Source organism: Saccostrea echinata, unplaced genomic scaffold (assembly GCF_033153115.1).
Source record: "Saccostrea echinata isolate AGI-Se365-2 ecotype Australia unplaced genomic scaffold, CSIRO_AGI_Sech_v1 ptg000022l, whole genome shotgun sequence".
Lineage (NCBI taxonomy): Eukaryota > Metazoa > Mollusca > Bivalvia > Ostreida > Ostreidae > Saccostrea > Saccostrea echinata.
In genome coordinates, this window is record NW_026889771.1 from 8,693,910 (window position 1) to 8,710,828 (window position 16,919).

The 16,919-nt window shown below is 34.4% G+C and overlaps 3 protein-coding genes across 3 annotated transcripts in view; 1 reads left to right on the forward strand and 2 right to left on the reverse strand.

Annotated features, from left to right (window-relative positions):
* The window catches only part of LOC133190372 (phosphoribosyl pyrophosphate synthase-associated protein 2-like), a 195,952-nt gene that overhangs the window by 31,019 nt on the left and 148,014 nt on the right, over positions 1-16,919 (reverse strand). The window lies entirely within an intron of this gene.
* On the forward strand, positions 2,991-10,258 carry LOC133190352 (26S proteasome regulatory subunit 6A-B). Its single transcript, XM_061325928.1, has 13 exons — positions 2,991-3,054; positions 3,513-3,593; positions 3,701-3,826; positions 4,890-4,997; positions 5,211-5,273; positions 5,417-5,463; positions 6,850-6,940; positions 7,037-7,109; positions 7,252-7,461; positions 7,554-7,660; positions 9,162-9,307; positions 9,541-9,622; positions 9,835-10,258. Exons 1-13 carry the CDS (start codon positions 3,013-3,015, stop codon positions 9,943-9,945), a joined length of 1,287 nt encoding a protein of 428 aa, XP_061181912.1. The 5' UTR covers positions 2,991-3,012; the 3' UTR covers positions 9,946-10,258.
* Positions 11,200-15,987, reverse strand: LOC133190366 (monocarboxylate transporter 14-like). Its single transcript, XM_061325951.1, has 4 exons — positions 15,772-15,987; positions 14,899-15,042; positions 13,554-14,531; positions 11,200-12,544 (listed from the first exon to the last, which is right to left on the reverse strand). Exons 1-4 carry the CDS (start codon positions 15,962-15,964, stop codon positions 12,375-12,377), a joined length of 1,485 nt encoding a protein of 494 aa, XP_061181935.1. The 5' UTR covers positions 15,965-15,987; the 3' UTR covers positions 11,200-12,374.

Below are 16,919 nucleotides of genomic sequence, written 5' to 3' on the forward strand. Positions count from 1 at the left end.
TCTGTTAGGGTAGGGTTCTATTGATCATATGGGTGAAATTACACTATTTCTTTGAAATTATTCTCTGCCCCTTGGTTTTAAGCAAACAAACTAAGTACATAGTCATGATGAGCAAGGTGACTATCTGAAAATGTGAAATTCTTAGCCACTGGGTCAGGGGCTCTGGTGTTCTATTGATTTTAGTGAAAATGCATTTATTCTTTGAAAATCTTTTTCTTTGCTCCTGGGTATTAAGCAAACACACTAAGTGCATGGTTAAGATGAGCAAGGGTGCCTCTTCCAAAATTGTCAAATTTATGGCCCCTGGATTAGGGGTTCTGGTGCTTGGGTGGGACTCTGTTGATCATATACGTGATTGTAATAAAAATGCATAAATACTTTAAAAATTGTCTTCTCTGTTCCTGGATATTTCAAAACAAACTAAGTGCATGGTTATGATTAGCAAGGATGCCTTTTTCCAAAATTGTAAATTACATGGTCCCAGGGTCAGGGGTGTTCTGATGTTAAGGAGTTGCTCAATTGGTTATATAGTAAAAATGCATAAATTCTTTTAAAATTTTTCTTCTCTGCCCCTGGGTATTTAGTAGACTAACTAATGGTTATGGATAGCAAGGATGCCTCTTCTAAAATTGTAGAATTTCTGGTCCCAGGTTGAGAGGTTGTGGTGGTGGATGGGAATGTAATGATTTTATAGTGAAAAGGCATTTTTTCTTTGAAATCAAAATGTATTGATGGTTTGAAAATCTTTTCTGCTCCTGGGCATCTAAGAGGAAAACAGAGTACAAATTTCTAATGAGCAAGGGTATTTTTACCAGATTTGTGAAATTCTGGACCACTAGGTCAAGTGTTCTTGTGCTTGGCAGGGCTTTATTAATCTTGTAGGGAAATTTGTACTCTACTGAGAGAAATTATTCCCCTTTGGTATTCACCTATGGCATTTAATCACCAGTTTAAAGTCTGTAAATGATGTAATTGATAGGTGAATTGAGTAAAAGAATTGTACAGGAATATTCAATGTATAATACAAAAATTACTTTCATAGTTTTCAATGGCCAAGCAGACTTCTAAATAATAGATAAATAAATTAGACAAAAATACCTTATCTTTGTACATTAAATGTTCTTCAAAGTCCAAGAGAGGCTATTGTAATGTGTCCATTGGCAAGTAATATTGCTTTGTTCAAATCTGTATGGTGAAATTGACAAATGGGAGTGTGTACAGGCGAGTAAGCAGATCTGCTTATAATAATATGATTTGTTACTGTGTACTAGACAAACTATTTTGTTGATCCCTGATCATCATAACTCTACTGCTTCTGGGGCAAAATATCTTCATTTATCACAGTTTGTTTTATGTTATACTTCTGTGAATCCTTTACAGTGGATCCATTCCTTTTCAGGTGACCAATAAGGCCCTGAGGCCTCTTTTTGAACAATTCTGATGTACAATATAAGATAAACGAAATTAAAACATTATAATTATAAATAAATGTTTTCGTCATGTTAATTTTGATATGTAAATGAACCATTTTGTGACTTCAACATTACCATTTAATGTTTGAAAAGCAAAGATTAAAGTTGGAATTACCAACAGCCAACTCTAAAAAATATTACGAGGCACTAATACGCTTTCGTATAAAGAACTTCAAAGCCTATTAATATATTAAGAAATGAAATTATGGTTATTCATGAATAAGTTTGGTTGTAACGTATCATTTGATTGGATAAAAAAAAAGTTTATATCGTATAACCTGTGTTGTCTACGTCACAATGACTTACGTCAAAAACGTATCAATCCGCTTGACGTTACATTTAAAATATTTACAACTTGAAGGCATTTTTGAAGGAGAAATTGTCTTATTTTCCACACTTATTGATGGAAATAACCGCTTTAATTGCTGTTTATAAAGCGTAAACCGCCCCAACCCAGGTTATACAGTATAACTTGGGTAGCTATTCAATTCATTCCTTAAATATTATTTATTTGACCCGGCAATATACATGTATGTATAAAGACAGTAAAATCCAAGCCAATCGGAGTGTGTGTGTGTGTGTAGGGGGTTGGGTTGCATCGAATATGAATTTTTGAAACACAGGCCCGTAGGAAGCAATTTCAGTTGGGGGGGGGGGGGGGCACAGCCATACATTTTCAGTTGAGGGGCTCTCTCATCTACCAAAAATTTCTTGACAAGCACAAAAAAAAAAGGGGGGGCGTCAGATGTTTTTATTGAGGGGGCACAAGCATATAGTATCTCTGTTTTCTACAGTAATCTATATATCGGCAAAATTATTGTGGGGGGGGGGGGAGGGGCACGCCCCCCGTGCCCCCCCGGTTCCTACGGCCATGAAACAAAATAAATTCATTATTTATCTGTTTTATAGTAATGCTGCTAGATTTAGTATACATAACATTTGAAAAAAAGACTTCCAATTGCACCATAACCCACCAGATGGTACCCTTAAAAAAAAATTCTGGTTCAAGTCAGTGATATACACCTTCCACAAGGCCGTCGAAAAGGGGTTGAGTTGGGTTATCATCCCCATTTAAAAACAAAACCTCCAAAATATCATTTAGAAATAATGTAAATTATTTACAGTATCTGCATACGGTGCTAGATTTTTGAATATTGAATATTTTAAACTCAGGATAATTTCAAGAATCCACAATTAAGAACACACCAAAATGGTGCCCATTAACGCAAAAATTTTCTAGCTCGGGGGGGGGGGCTCCCAGACCCTCCTCTTCCCCATTTGGAACCAGAAACTTGGTGACGGTCCTGGTTCCATACTCTCCCTTTTTTGTTAGTCAAGAATTTCTGTTACCCTCCTCCCCCACAAACTGAAATTGATTCCTACAGGCCAGTTGAAATATTGATTAAAAATATAAGAAATATGATCCCCACTCCATTTTTTAATCCCTTAATATTATCTTGGTGCCTCCCTACCCGCCGGAAATATTTTACTTTGTACGTCTTCAGATCGTGAGTTATTTTTGTCACGTGATCACACCGGTATGGCGACGTTGGAAGACAAAGCGATTTGGGAAGATGGAGAAGTACGTTTTTAAGTATAGTTAGACAATTTAAGTTGAAGATTTTTAAAAATTCATGGCCACAAATCATTTTTGCTTCGCTAATTTTATCTTGATTTTGTCAGAAATTATTGACAATTATGTTATTTACTATAGAATGCATAGTAGTCTCTTAAATAGTATCGAAAATTACTTTGTCATGATTATTGAATGTGCATTTTCATCAAATATTTTATAATTTAGGGGTTATTGAGACTTTTTGTAAGTTAATAGTGAGGGAAGACATGATAAAGAGATATGAAAAAAAATCGTGATTATGATATGACTAATTCAGAAATCTAAACAATTTACTTTATCTCGAATTTCCTCTTTGATAAATAAACCACATAGTTTTAATTTCTACAAATAAATACTATCATTACAACGCTTTGTATTTTAACAGGAAGTTCATATATGTCATTGTTTTATTTTTATCTTTACAGGAAAGTTTAGGCGAACAGATTTTGAAGTTGAACACCGATGAAATTGTTACAAGGACCAAACTTCTTGAAAATGAGATCAAGGTATAATGGTGTTTTGTTCATGTATAAGTATATTCTGACTTATTATTAAGTTTAATGATTAATAAATTGATATACATGAAACTAAAGTTTTCAATAATTTCTCCCAGATTATGAAGAGTGAAATACTGAGGATTAACCATGACTTGACAGCAACAAAGGAAAAAATCAAAGAAAACACAGAGAAAATAAAAGTCAACAAAACTCTGCCATACTTGGTGTCAAATGTTATTGAGGTAATAATTCTTGATCAGTTAAAACTTGAATTACATCAGCTTTAAAAATTGACCAAATTGACAGTTCATTCATATGTGTAGTTCATTGATCAGGCATGTAGTGGTTGCAGTCAACAAGCTGAAATTTACTTTTTAAAAGTACATACAGACATGTTGTTCATACTTTGAAAACATTTCAGTGTGTTGGCTTCTGTGTTCATGGGCAAAGAAAAGTTTAATGGTTCTTTGGTACAAAATTTCATGGGTAATACTGTTTGCAGAAGATTCTATCTACCAAAAAATTGACAATGTTATCATTCCTTGGGAAGAAAATTCATAAAAAAAAGGTGAATTCAAGTGAAAGAAAAATTCATAATTTTTTTTTTTACCCCAGGAACATTTATTTCACAGTAAAATGAAAAACAAATTTTATTATAGAAAAGTATATTGATAGTTGGATAGTTGTGAATAAAAATGATGAATTTATATATATTTAGCTCACTGAAAGGAAGTTGGAATGAGCTTTTTCTTTACCCTGGTACGGTATCAGCATACCAGGTTCACATTTTTGGACAGGTTCAATATTCAAGTAGTTAAAGATGCAAAATTGCATAGATGAATCATGATGAATCCAGAGATGCTTTTTATCAGTTATGTTTTGGATTATCCATGATCTGACAGACATTTTCTAGTCCAGGTTAATGTTTTTGGAGCAGGTTCATTCCTTAGTAACTATAACCCATACCTCAACCAACTTGCAGGATGATTCTTCTAGGGATGCACACTGCCAGGCTTGCTTCATATTCTGAAATTGAGGTGTATTTTAGTTGTTAAATGAAAGGCAAGTAAACATAAACTTGCAACTAATGGATCTTCCTAAAAATTCATTTGCCTCGCTCAAAAACAGCATTTGTGAAGGTGAGCTTTGTAATCTTTAATTAGCTAACATATTATATATGATTGGGTGGTGAGTATAGTCATTCATGGTTCAAAATCAAGTTTCTCAACAAATGAAACCAAACTACACATCATTCAAACTGAAATAAACAAAATAAAAAATCCCCCTCTCTTCGGTAAATTTTAGTTACTTGATATGGAACCCCAGGACAGTGGGGAGGAAGATGGAGCTAACATTGATCTCGATGCACAGAGAAAGGGCAAATGTGCTGTGATAAAGACATCCACAAGACAGGTACCTTCATGGTTTAAAAATCTTTTATCTACAGGCACCAAGTTCTCTTTGTTTGCTTCATTCAAAACCAAAGAGACTTAGATAATTTCAGTTTTTGAAAACTTTAATGGAAAAGATCAGTTTTTGATAAAAGTTATATGCAATGTCTCTCACAGAGAAATGTACCAGGCTTATGTAAAATATATTTAATTGATGAATTTTCTGTAATTTCAGACATATTTTTTACCAGTCATAGGATTGGTAGATCCAGAAAAACTAAGCCCAGGGGACATTGTGGTAAGATACTCATTTCTATACATATCTTTTTGGCATTATCATGTTTAAATGGAATCTGTGTACTTGATTTTGAGAGAGAAAAGAGAATTCATGAGCACATAACTTTGATAAAAAAAATTATTTGTTATTTGAAATATTTGAAGGGTGTAAACAAAGATTCATACCTGATATTGGAGACTTTACCTCAAGAGTAAGTGAAATACTACACATATTGATTACAAGACTGAAGTTCTTCATCATCACACAATTAATATCTTAAATACCTGGTATTGTGCAGTGATTATTTATCAAAATCAAGAGTCATAACATTGAATTGCATCACAAAGTTTTTATGCCCCCGGATCGAAAGATCCCGGGGGTATATTGTTTTTGTCCTGTCCGTCTGTTTTGTCTGTTTGTTTGTCTGTTTGTCCGTTTGTCTGTCTGTCTGTTGTCAACTTTAACCTTGCCCATAACTTTTGATTGGTTGGAGCTATGACTTTCATATTTCACATGTGTATTCCTTGTGACAAGACCTTTCTTTGGGTACCATCATATTTGACCTTTTGACCTTGACCTTGGAGTTTGACCCACTTTTGCAAAATTTTATGAGACTTTAACCTTGGCCATAACTTCTGAACAGTTGGAGCTTGGGGTTTCAAACTTCACATGTGTATTCTTTGTGACAAGGCCTTCTTTTGGATACCAACCACTTTGACCTTTTGACCTTGACCTTGGACTTTGACCTACTTTTGAAAAACTTTAACCTTGGCCATAACTTTTGAACAGTTGGTGCTTAGGGTTTCAAACTTCACATGTGTATTCCTTGTGACAAGACCTTCCTCTGGATATCAACCTCTTTGACCCTTTTGACCTTGACCTAGGAGTTTGACCTACTTTTGAAAAACTTTAACCTTGGCCATAACTTTTGAATTGTTGGAGCTAGGGCTTTCATACTTCACATATGTAATCCTTGTGACAAGACCTTCCTTTGAATACCAATGACTTTGACCTTTTGACCTTGACCTAGGAGTTTGACCTACTTTTGAAAAACTTTAACCTTGGCCATAACTTTTGAACGGTTGATGCTAGGGCTTTCATACTTCACATATGTAATCCTTGTGACAAGACCTTCCTTTGGATACCAACCACTTTGACCCTTTGACCTTGACCTAGGAGTTTGACCTACTTTTGAAAAACTTTAACCTTGGCCATAACTTTTGAATGGTTGGTGCTAGGGCTTTCATACTTCACATATGTAATCCTTGTGACAAGATCTTCCTTTGGATACCAACCACTTTGACCTTAACCTTGACGTTTGACTTTTATTTAAAAAACTTTAACCTTCACCATAACTTTTGAACAGTTGTATCTAGGTCTTTCAAATTTCACAGGTGTTTTCCTCGAGACAAGATCTTTCTTTGGGTATCAACATTTTTTTATCTTTTGGCATGGATTTTGACTTGCATTTGAGAAACTTTAACCTTCGACATAAGCTGCCATACGGGGGCATAGTGTTTCACAAATGCATGTTGTTGTTTTATGTAATGGATATGTAGGGAAATTGAATTAAAATGTCTTTTTTATTGTTTGACAGGTATGACTCCAGAGTGAAAGCTATGGAAGTGGACGAGAGGCCCACAGAACAGTATTCTGATATTGGTGGGCTTGACAAACAGATTCAAGAGGTAGGCCTGATTTCTACAACACATTATGATTAGTCAAGAGGATAAGTTAGTGTAGAAGTGTTGACATTTTCATTGATAAATTCTATTACTTTTTAGCTCATTGAAGCAGTAGTGTTACCCATGACACACAAAGAAAGATTTGAAACTCTTGGAATTCAACCACCAAAAGGCAAGAAAGGGTCCAATGAGAAAAATTATTTGTTTGCACTTTAACATTTAACAATCATCAAAAATTTTTAATTCTGACAGACATACAAATGAACATGCATTCAGATCAGATTGTTGTAATACCATATGATTGTTATGCTCAGGTGTGTTACTGTATGGTGCCCCAGGAACAGGTAAGACACTTCTAGCTCGTGCATGTGCAGCACAAACCAAGTCAACGTTTCTCAAATTGGCCGGACCTCAGCTGGTGCAGATGTTTATTGGAGATGGAGCTAAGCTTGTCAGAGATGCATTTGCCCTTGCAAAAGAAAAACAGCCAGCAATCATATTTATTGATGAGTTGGATGCAATAGGTATTCAATTTTTTCAAGTGGTGCTTTTTTGTTTAACAAATTGAGGCATTGGCTGTGAATTAGTATTTTCTTAATTCCATGATTGTTGATAGGAACAAAAAGATTTGATTCAGAGAAGGCTGGTGACAGAGAAGTTCAAAGAACTATGTTGGAATTACTCAACCAGATGGATGGTTTCATGCCTAATGCACAGATTAAGGTACATTTTAATTTACATATACATGTATGTAAAAATGAACAAAGTGGGTAAATGTAAGAGTGATGTAAAATGAAGTTTATGTATAAATGAATTGAAAATGCAAAATCATGAGTATGTTTTAGGTCACCGAAGCTGAAAGCTTGAGCTTTTTTGATTACTTTTTGTCTTGCGTCCGTCTGTTCATCTGTCTATAAACTTTAAATTTTCAAGAACTACTGAACCAATTTTAACCACACTTGCCACAAAGCATCCTGGGATAAAGGGGATTCAATTTTATTTAAATGAAGAACCACATCCTCTTTTAAGGGGAGATAATTAAGAATTGGCGAACATGGCGACATCTGTTAAAAATCTTCTTTTCAAGAACCACTAGGTCAGAAAAGATGAAATTTATATGAAAGCTCAAGCTTTCTGGCAGAGTGTAGATTCACATTTGTTCAAATCATGGCCCTCTCAGATAGGTTAGGACCACAATAGGGGATCAAAGTTTCATATGGTAATATATAGGAAAATTCTTTAACAATCTTCTTTTAAGGAATAGCAGAGCCATGATTAGTCATATTCATATGGAAACATCCTCAGGCAGTGTAGATTTAAGTTTGTTAAAATCATGGCCTGGCAGAGTGGGGCCACAGTAAGAGATCAAAGTTTTACAAGGTAATATATATGAATAAACTTTAAAAATTTTCTTCAGAATAACAGCAGGGCTATGATAAGTCAAATTTATAATCATATGGAAGTATCCTTAGACCTTAGGTAGACCGTAGTGTAGTTGCAACTTGTTTAATCGGGCCTGTGGAGGAAGAGGGGGGCCTGAATAGGGGATCAAAGTTTTACATGGTAAAATATAGAAAAATTCTTTAAGAGTCTTCCTCTGAAAAACAGAAGCCAAGTTAAGTCAAATTCATATGGAAGCATTCACAGATAGTGTTGTATCAAGTCTGTTCAAATAATGACCCCCGTAGAGTGGGGCCACAATAGGAGATCAAGGTTTAACATGGTAATATATAGGGAAAATCTTTGAAAATCTTCTAAAGAAGAGTATCAGGGCCATGATTATTTATGATATGGAAGCATCCAAAGGTATTGTAAATTAAAGTTTGATTAAATCATGGGAAGGGTGTGGCCAGAATAGGAGGTCAAAGTTTTACATGGTATTATATAGGAAAAAAAATCTTTAATAATCTTTTGAAGTACCAGTACTGCAGAGTCATGATTAATGTGCAAGAATTCTCGGGAGGTGTAGATTCAAGGTTGTTTAGATAGGGCCCCCAGGGTTAGGGTGGGGCTAAAGTAGGGGATCAGAGATTTACAAGGAAAACATGTATGTAGAAAAACAAGTTGCAAGTTTAGGTTTTAAACATCTTCTGCTGAAGAACATTAGAGCCAAAGTTACTCAGGTAAGGTTGTGGCCCATGGGCCTCTAGATTTCCATTTTTTACAAAGGGAAAGCTCATTAGACAAACGAAAATAGAAAAAAGTATTCTGATTATTATTACAGGTGATAGCTGCCACAAACAGAGTGGACATTCTGGATCCTGCTCTACTAAGGTCAGGAAGATTAGACAGAAAAATAGAATTCCCACACCCCAATGAAGAAGCCAGGGCCAGAATTCTACAGATCCACTCCAGGAAAATGAATGTTAGGTAGGGAGCAATTCATTTTTCTGAACATTTGTTTTGTCACAAAACTTAGATATCGGTATTTTTCCAAAATAAAAAAAAATTAATTAAATATGGAATTATTTCATAATATTGTATGATAGTTTTAGTTTGCAAGAATAATTTTCATGAAGCAGATTCATAACTTTAAGAAGTTCAAAATTTATCAGTCAAAATTTCTTCAAAATTAATTGTATCCATTGATTTTTTTCCTGTAGCAAAGAAGTAAATTTTGAAGAATTGGCAAGATGTACAGATGATTTCAATGGTGCCCAGCTCAAGGCAGTATGTGTGGAAGCGGTGAGTAAACATTTATAAATATACTTGTACAAATGAATAACATCCATTTACACTCATTATATCAGTGTACATATACATGTAAACCATGAAAAGTGGACTCAGAATAGAAGTATGTTTTCTTCAAGTTCATTTGATGCATAGCTTTTTGCCTGAATTTTATGATGCAAGAACCCATGAGAAAGATTAAATTGCACTGTTGTTTTATATTGCAGGGTATGATTGCATTAAGGAGAGAAGCCACAGAATTGGACCATGAAGATTACATGGATGCCATTATTGAAGTACAAGCCAAGAAAAAAGCAAACCTTATGTATTATGCTTGAAGACAGTGAATTTCACAGTGTTAAGACTTCATTTTCATCTTTGAGATCTGGGTTTTGTGGAATCAAAAACAACTGATGCTGAATGTCATTTTGTGAATGAAACATTCAAACCTATTTCATTTACAAGTAATGCCAATTTATAAGAATAAATTGTTATTAAATTCAAAACTTAACTTTACTTATGAAAGAATGCTGTGTCCATTTGCATAATATATTATTGTTGTAATATTATTCTACTAATGGTAAGGTTGAATGCCTTGGAGATTAGGTGCGATGAAATGCAACTCATCTTTAATGAAGAAATATTTTCCAATTAGTCAACATATCAATATTAACCCTCCAAAGTCAAGACATACATGTACAAGTATGCTTGATATTGTATACCATATCTGAGGTATCATGGAATATTACTGTAATTTAACTTAATGAATCTTTTGATCTTAGTCTCACTTTTCCACTATATATTCCTTTTGTAAAAGCGAGAATTAGATCAAAAGTGAGTTCATCTATGTTTTATGGCCCCGGAGCCAGGAGGATACCAGAACTTAGTACTAGTATGCTGTAAAGTAAAGATTCTGGCTAATATTATCTCAGCGCTTGTCTTCTTCCAAAATGTTTTTTTTTAATCAACAGTAGATGATGCATAAAGACTTGTTTTGTTATGCTCCGAAATTTTGATAGTCGCTGTACAGGGACTATCGGAATTTCCGAGTGTAACAAAAATCTGATTTTAATGAGATTGTTTTAATTTTTAAGATAATATATCAAAAAGGCACTATTGAAAATTGAAAAGCCGCGTTTTAAAGAAAGGACTTCAGAACTTAAGGAATTCAGCCCCTCGTTCCTAAAATCTACGAAACTTATATTTACTGGGAGTCCAAAAGTAGCAAATATTGTAGTTGTGTATTCAATTTTGATGTACTCAAATCAGTGCAAATGCTAGGAGAATAATCTTCCATGTAAAATTTTGATATAAAATCATATTTAGCTGTATAGCATATAAAGCCAAGGATTGTGGCAAAAAATGAACTCCGCTTTAAATATATGTAAACATACAATTTATGAAAAGTTTGAGATGAAGTAACTTTAGCTTAGTAGTATAAAGAAAGGAAATACTAGTAAATAAATTCTGATTTATAGTTTGTAATTCGCTTGCACTGTAACTTTGATAACAGTAATTAATCGTCGGTGAAATAGCTAAGTTAATTTGCCAACACTGACGTTTTAGCCAACAATAAAAGATCAAAAGGTACCTGAAATCTAAATCTATTTATTCATCACAAATGCATTGGCATGCATGTAAAAAACAAAAACAAAAAATAGAGATAAGTAACATACGAAAATGTCATATTATAACATTGTCAAACGTACACTGTCGAAGTACCAAGTAAAGCATAGAAACACAACAATGTCATGACACACAATGAATACCTGAGGTACTTTATATTACTCATATTAAAGTAAAAAATCCTGCAAAATTACGCTAAACTACTTTAAAAAATGTTTCAGTTTTAAACGAATTTGCATTTATCCTGCATGAAACAGAGGCTGCTTCCACAATCATTTAAAGTACGTTGATCATAAGCTTAATTTAGGAGAGCTAGCATTTGAACATGAGCCGTGCCGACTCGTGCAAACTAGATAATACCTCATTTGAAATAGAATACCTCACGCAAGAACATAATTTTTTTCAAGATGAGAGAAAAAAAAATATATTGCATTTCTCGTAATTATACAACCATACAAAAGGGTTCATGAGAACATTTTCGAATAACTCGTGTTATATTTTATTTACACAACTTAAATGATAAAATCATCCAATATACCAAATCTGAATTGCATTTAGCTTTAGCTCGTTAACAAAAGTAAATTCAATACAGAGCACAAAATTAGATGTACATAAAAATTTAAAGCAAAAGCTGAAAGTAAGCATGGTAAATGTGTGAGATTCTAAAGAAAATGCCCAATTGTCATCCATCCTGCCATGCAAATTGGAATTAAACAAAAATTAAACACCTTGACTCTCTGTAAAACACAAGAATTTGAATAAAATTTGATCACAAAAATATGCAATGTAAAAATATCACATAATGTAAACACTAATAATATATCAAATTGCCAAAACTAAGTATACCGGTATTTGAGCTACTTAAATCACCATTTGGACTATGCAGAAGCGACAAAATGAAAATCATAGTGCATTATGGTTCATGGACCCTCTGATAAGAAAGATAACTCTAACCGGAATTAAAATTTCTTTTGAAAAATCATAAGGAACTGTCCAAACATGGCCATTTTTCATATGAATGAACAGACGGAAGAGGAACCTTAAGTTCTCGGAACAATGTCCAGTGCATTTAATGATCAAAGGGGGCCTGACACACGAACAGTAGCACCAAATATTTAAAAACTTTAAAGGCAAGACGCTGTTAGTCCTCCGGAACGGTAACTTCTACAGAGAAATCACTGTCCCTCTTTGTTTGGTTTTGGAGTCTCTCGGACAGGGGAATAAATAACATGAGGAGTCCTCCCACTATGATGACGACCGCAGAAAAATAAAAAGCGGTAGCTGGTGAATCCGTTGCTTCTCCAATCCAGCCTGTCAAAATAAAAAAAGATGCATGTTTAAATTTTGGGGAAGTTCGAGTAAAGTCTAGGGAAAAATAGAAATATGTTAATTACAGGACATTACTCCCCGCCCAAGGTTCATTAGTTATGCAACATGCAAACAGTTTTATACACAATAAGTGGTGAAGTCAAAAGTCATTGGGAAGGTCAAGGTTAAAAAAATCGGATGACAAATTCTCACCAAATTATGTATCAGTGCATAAACGAACATAAAAATATCTTGAAGATTTTTTTTTTTTTGAAACTAAGCTAAATGCAAATTTAAGAAAAGTGAGGTCAATGTCAAAGGAAGGTCAAGGTCAGAAATGTTGAAGTTTAATAAAAATATACCGTGAATCGTGAATAGTTCTTTGAAACTGGGCTAAGCGCAAAGTGTGACGGAAAGACAGAAATAAGGACGGAACACGGACATGGCATACTATATTACCCGACCATATTCATGGCGGGGCATAAAAATTCAGCAAATTACACGAGGAAATCTATATCGACTCTTATTGTGAGCAATTAAATACCGGTATTTACTGTCGTCGCAAACTGACATTATGGTAAACTAACTATAATATTTGAGTAATGGAAGCTGAAGAATATAAATTTAGAGCGTAATATAACCCAACTTATAGTTTTCTATTTCAGATTAACTTTAGGAGGCTGGGGGGGGGGGGGGTCAACAAATTAACCATCAGATATAACTTAATTTTCTAGATATGATATGTCAACTATCATTTGGCAAACAAAAATTTCATACATTTTAGTTTTAAAATTTGATCATTTTTATATATCTTTATATGGAGCTCTTCTTCTAAAGGAGATCAATATGGTCTGAAAATGGCTACAACCACCCAGCCCTCTTAATTCTGCTTTTCCGATACTTGGTGCTAGACTATTCTAAATAGTGACACGGAATATATTATTATGCGGTGACAGTAAACTGGTACATTTCAGGTGCCTCTGTACCTAGGGAAGAACAGAATTTAACATACCTCCTATTGGAGGACCAGCGACACAACCAATGCCATTGGCCAACATCAGGAATCCCATGGCGTCTCCCAAATACTGAATCCCCACTAAATCCGCCGTTACAACGACAAGCAGTCCTAATAATAAACCAAACATGGTTCCCCATATTATTCCAACAATCCCTAATCCAAACATGGTGTGGGTGATTTCTAATGGAATGAATAGTCCTACAATTCCTACTGCTAAATTCACGGAAATGAACAGGTATAATCTATTTATCTTTGGTATATTTCCGATGAGACCTCCTAAAACACACCCGACGAAAGATCCGCCACTGAAGATTGAAATTAGAGTAGCTGCCTCTGTCTGAGAAAAGTTGACGGAAGTGAAATACTCCGGGCCTAAAATAAGAGGTATAACTGTCCCAAAATTCCAAAGAATGTTGTTGACAACAAATATACAAAATGGTACATTGCGACACAATGTCAGTAGAACTAATAAAATTGAGTTCGATTTCACATTTTCGTTGGAAGATTCGTTGGTGAGAAGATTTTCATTTTCTAAGTCGTTTGTCCCTGTACCATTAGATTCCCGTTTTTCCTTTGCACCGTTTATCTCGTGCGCTATAGGTTTTTGCGACTGCGGAGATGAATCGGAAGTGCTTTCCTCTGTTAGAAGAATTTCCCTTTCAATCTGACTAGAATCGTTTCTTTTAATCTCCTTCAGTTTTATCATTTTTTCTTTCGCCTTTTGCTGTCGTTGCAATGGCGAATCTCGAAGAAGAGCAGCGAAAATGAAGGTGTTTAAGTTGATTCCAGCCACTATAAGTAACGATCCTCTCCACCCAAACTCGTCAATGAGGAACTGGACAAGGTTTGGGAACACGATCCCTCCAAATCCCGACCCTGCTGTCGCTACCCCTGTCGCCAGGCTTCTGTGTTTGTCATAGTACAGACCAGACATTGTGTGAGAGGGGACGTACAGTAAACAGTAACCAATACCTGTAATAAAATTATATCTGGATAGCTGAATGCAGAAAAATCAAACCCTTAATTTCATCTCCTTACAATAAGGAGCATTTGGAGCCAATAATTCAGTCATTTTAAACTAGTGAGCCCATTAACTTTAACATTAACAAATAATTAATAATAACACATTTATTTTAATTCAACTTTAATTATCGACAATCATAAAATCATTCCGACAGGCACATCTCATTTCTATATACAGTATAGTTGAAAACATAATTATCTTACGTCCTGATTCTACTTGAAGAATTCATTCACATATATACGCTATTTTCTTCTGCGTGTTATTTACATTGTCAACCATTAATATTTACCTTTAACATTTCAGATTAAATCTCACCTGTCAATATTCCGTAGAAAAAGAGGAGAAAAATCATATTCATTGTAAATGGTAGGGCAATAAGACCTGTGCTGCTCAGGAGGGCTCCCAATAGACAGACTTTACGGTATGACATCATCCTCATCATAATACTGGCCAGAGGACCTACAGTAGAGAAGATTTTTTTTAAACAACTTTTTTGTTTTGTTTTTCGAATAAAATACGAAATTGGTTGGCTTTTCAAGATGTCTGATATGGTCATATACTAGTGTTTGGTAGACGATGTATAATTCAAACTTGGAAAAGATTTTTGTTCTAGTTTAATTCGCTCGCATATGCTATGGCGCTTCTCTTTGGAGCAATTTTAATCAAATTTGGTACACTGTACAAAATATTTTTTGGCGATAAGAATTAAACTAGTTCACAATCTTTCTCATGGGCTAATAATTATGAACTAATGAACAAGTCATTAAACATTCTTGTTCTGAAGCACCCTCGGCAAAAAAATATAAAACGTATGTCAAAGCTTTTTAGATTCAAGTTTATTCGAGTCTCGGGTGCTAGGTTAGGGCCACTATAATTCTATATCAGAATTCTATATCAGAAAAAAAACAACAAAAAACACAGCTACAACTTATAAAACTTAAAAACAAGCCTAACTGAAAGTGTTAATTAAAATTGTTGAAATCATGGAATTAAATTTAATTGACGGTCACATTAAGGGATGTCATTTATCAACATATTTGTTTATGAAGAGAAAGGTGACACAGGTGAGCATTGTGGACCATGGACGTCTTGTATGGAAAGTAGAACGATGCATAGCTTAAAAAAGTTATAGTATCTAAATATAAGTAATTAACTATGTTCAAAACGTATAATAATTAATCCAAATACCTGCACCCAGAAAAAGTCCTATGTTGATGGAACCAATGAGTGATATAAAAGGCAATCCAACATCAAAATGACGGAGAAGTTCCACAATGTAGACTCCAAAGGAAGTAGCCACGCCAAAGGAGATAAACTGTATCCAGAAAGCCGAGGCTATTATCATCAACCCCCATGGATTGTCCACTTTTCGACATGCCATCTTCCTCGAAACACACCGGTCTGGATGCTAGACTACACAAGAGGAAAATAAACTTCACAATTCATCATATTTATAAACCAAACAACATAAAAAAAAAAACAACCCACTCTCTTTTAGGATTGAACGGATGATGGAGGAAGTCCCGTCCTTGTTTTTTTCGTTTAACATCCAACGATCCGGAAATGAGGTGAGATTACGAACAGCAAATTCACATGAATAAAAAATAGTGATTAGTACTTAATTGAAGTTAAGTAAGTGCAGATTGATTAATGCTGAATTTCAGGAATCCGGGGATTTTCACGATTAAGAATGACCTTACACTGTTGTTGACTTAAGTGACCCATAAAGATCAAATGGTCAAGTGATATCATTAAACCAGTGGACCAAAGGTAGACTTGTCTGCATGTAAAGTATGGTCTATAATTGAACAATTTTCATGAAATGTCGATAATTAAGCTTCTTGGTTGTTACATTTCGCGTGCTTATCAGGTTGATATGCATTAATTACTTTCTGAAATTTGTACAAATCTTCATGAATTAAATATAAAGACGATCATCTGCAACTACCAGAAGTCTCTAATGAGGATGTAGCTCTACTGACTGGAACATACCGAAGTGTGAGAGAAAAGTTGAATTTGCACTTTTAACATTTTTTTTTAAAAAAGCATAATTAGATTTACATAATTATAAATCTAATGTTTTCTTCTGTTTCATCGAAATCAAACTACAGTTGCATGAGGGATAACATTTTGAAAGGGTTTAGGACATTATTCTACATTTGGAACGGTGGCAACACCATTCATCAGAATCTGAAAACCACTATTGTATTCTAGTTGCATGTCAGCTTTTATTGACATCAAACCAAAACGGAAGGGGGAGTAGCGTTTTAAAAATTGATTACAGAAAGACAGTCAGTCACTTTTCCGAGCTCTTCTGGTCTATAACCAATAGTACA

Bases quoted from the DNA above. Each gene is read 5' to 3' on its own strand.
- LOC133190352 (XM_061325928.1), top strand. From the start codon at position 3,013: ATGGCGACGTTGGAAGACAAAGCGATTTGGGAAGATGGAGAA. The intron at 3,827-4,889 runs GTAATAATTCTT...GGTAAATTTTAG, and splicing joins TGGTGTCAAATGTTATTGAG to TTACTTGATATGGAACCCCA. The intron at 6,941-7,036 runs GTAGGCCTGATT...ATTACTTTTTAG, and splicing joins TTGACAAACAGATTCAAGAG to CTCATTGAAGCAGTAGTGTT.
- LOC133190366 (XM_061325951.1), bottom strand. From the start codon at position 15,964: ATGGCATGTCGAAAAGTGGACAATCCATGGGGGTTGATGATAATAGCC. The intron at 15,043-15,771 runs GTATTTGGATTA...TCTCTACTGTAG, and splicing joins AGGACTTTTTCTGGGTGCAG to GTCCTCTGGCCAGTATTATG. The intron at 14,532-14,898 runs GTGAGATTTAAT...ATTTTATTACAG, and splicing joins TTTCTACGGAATATTGACAG to GTATTGGTTACTGTTTACTG.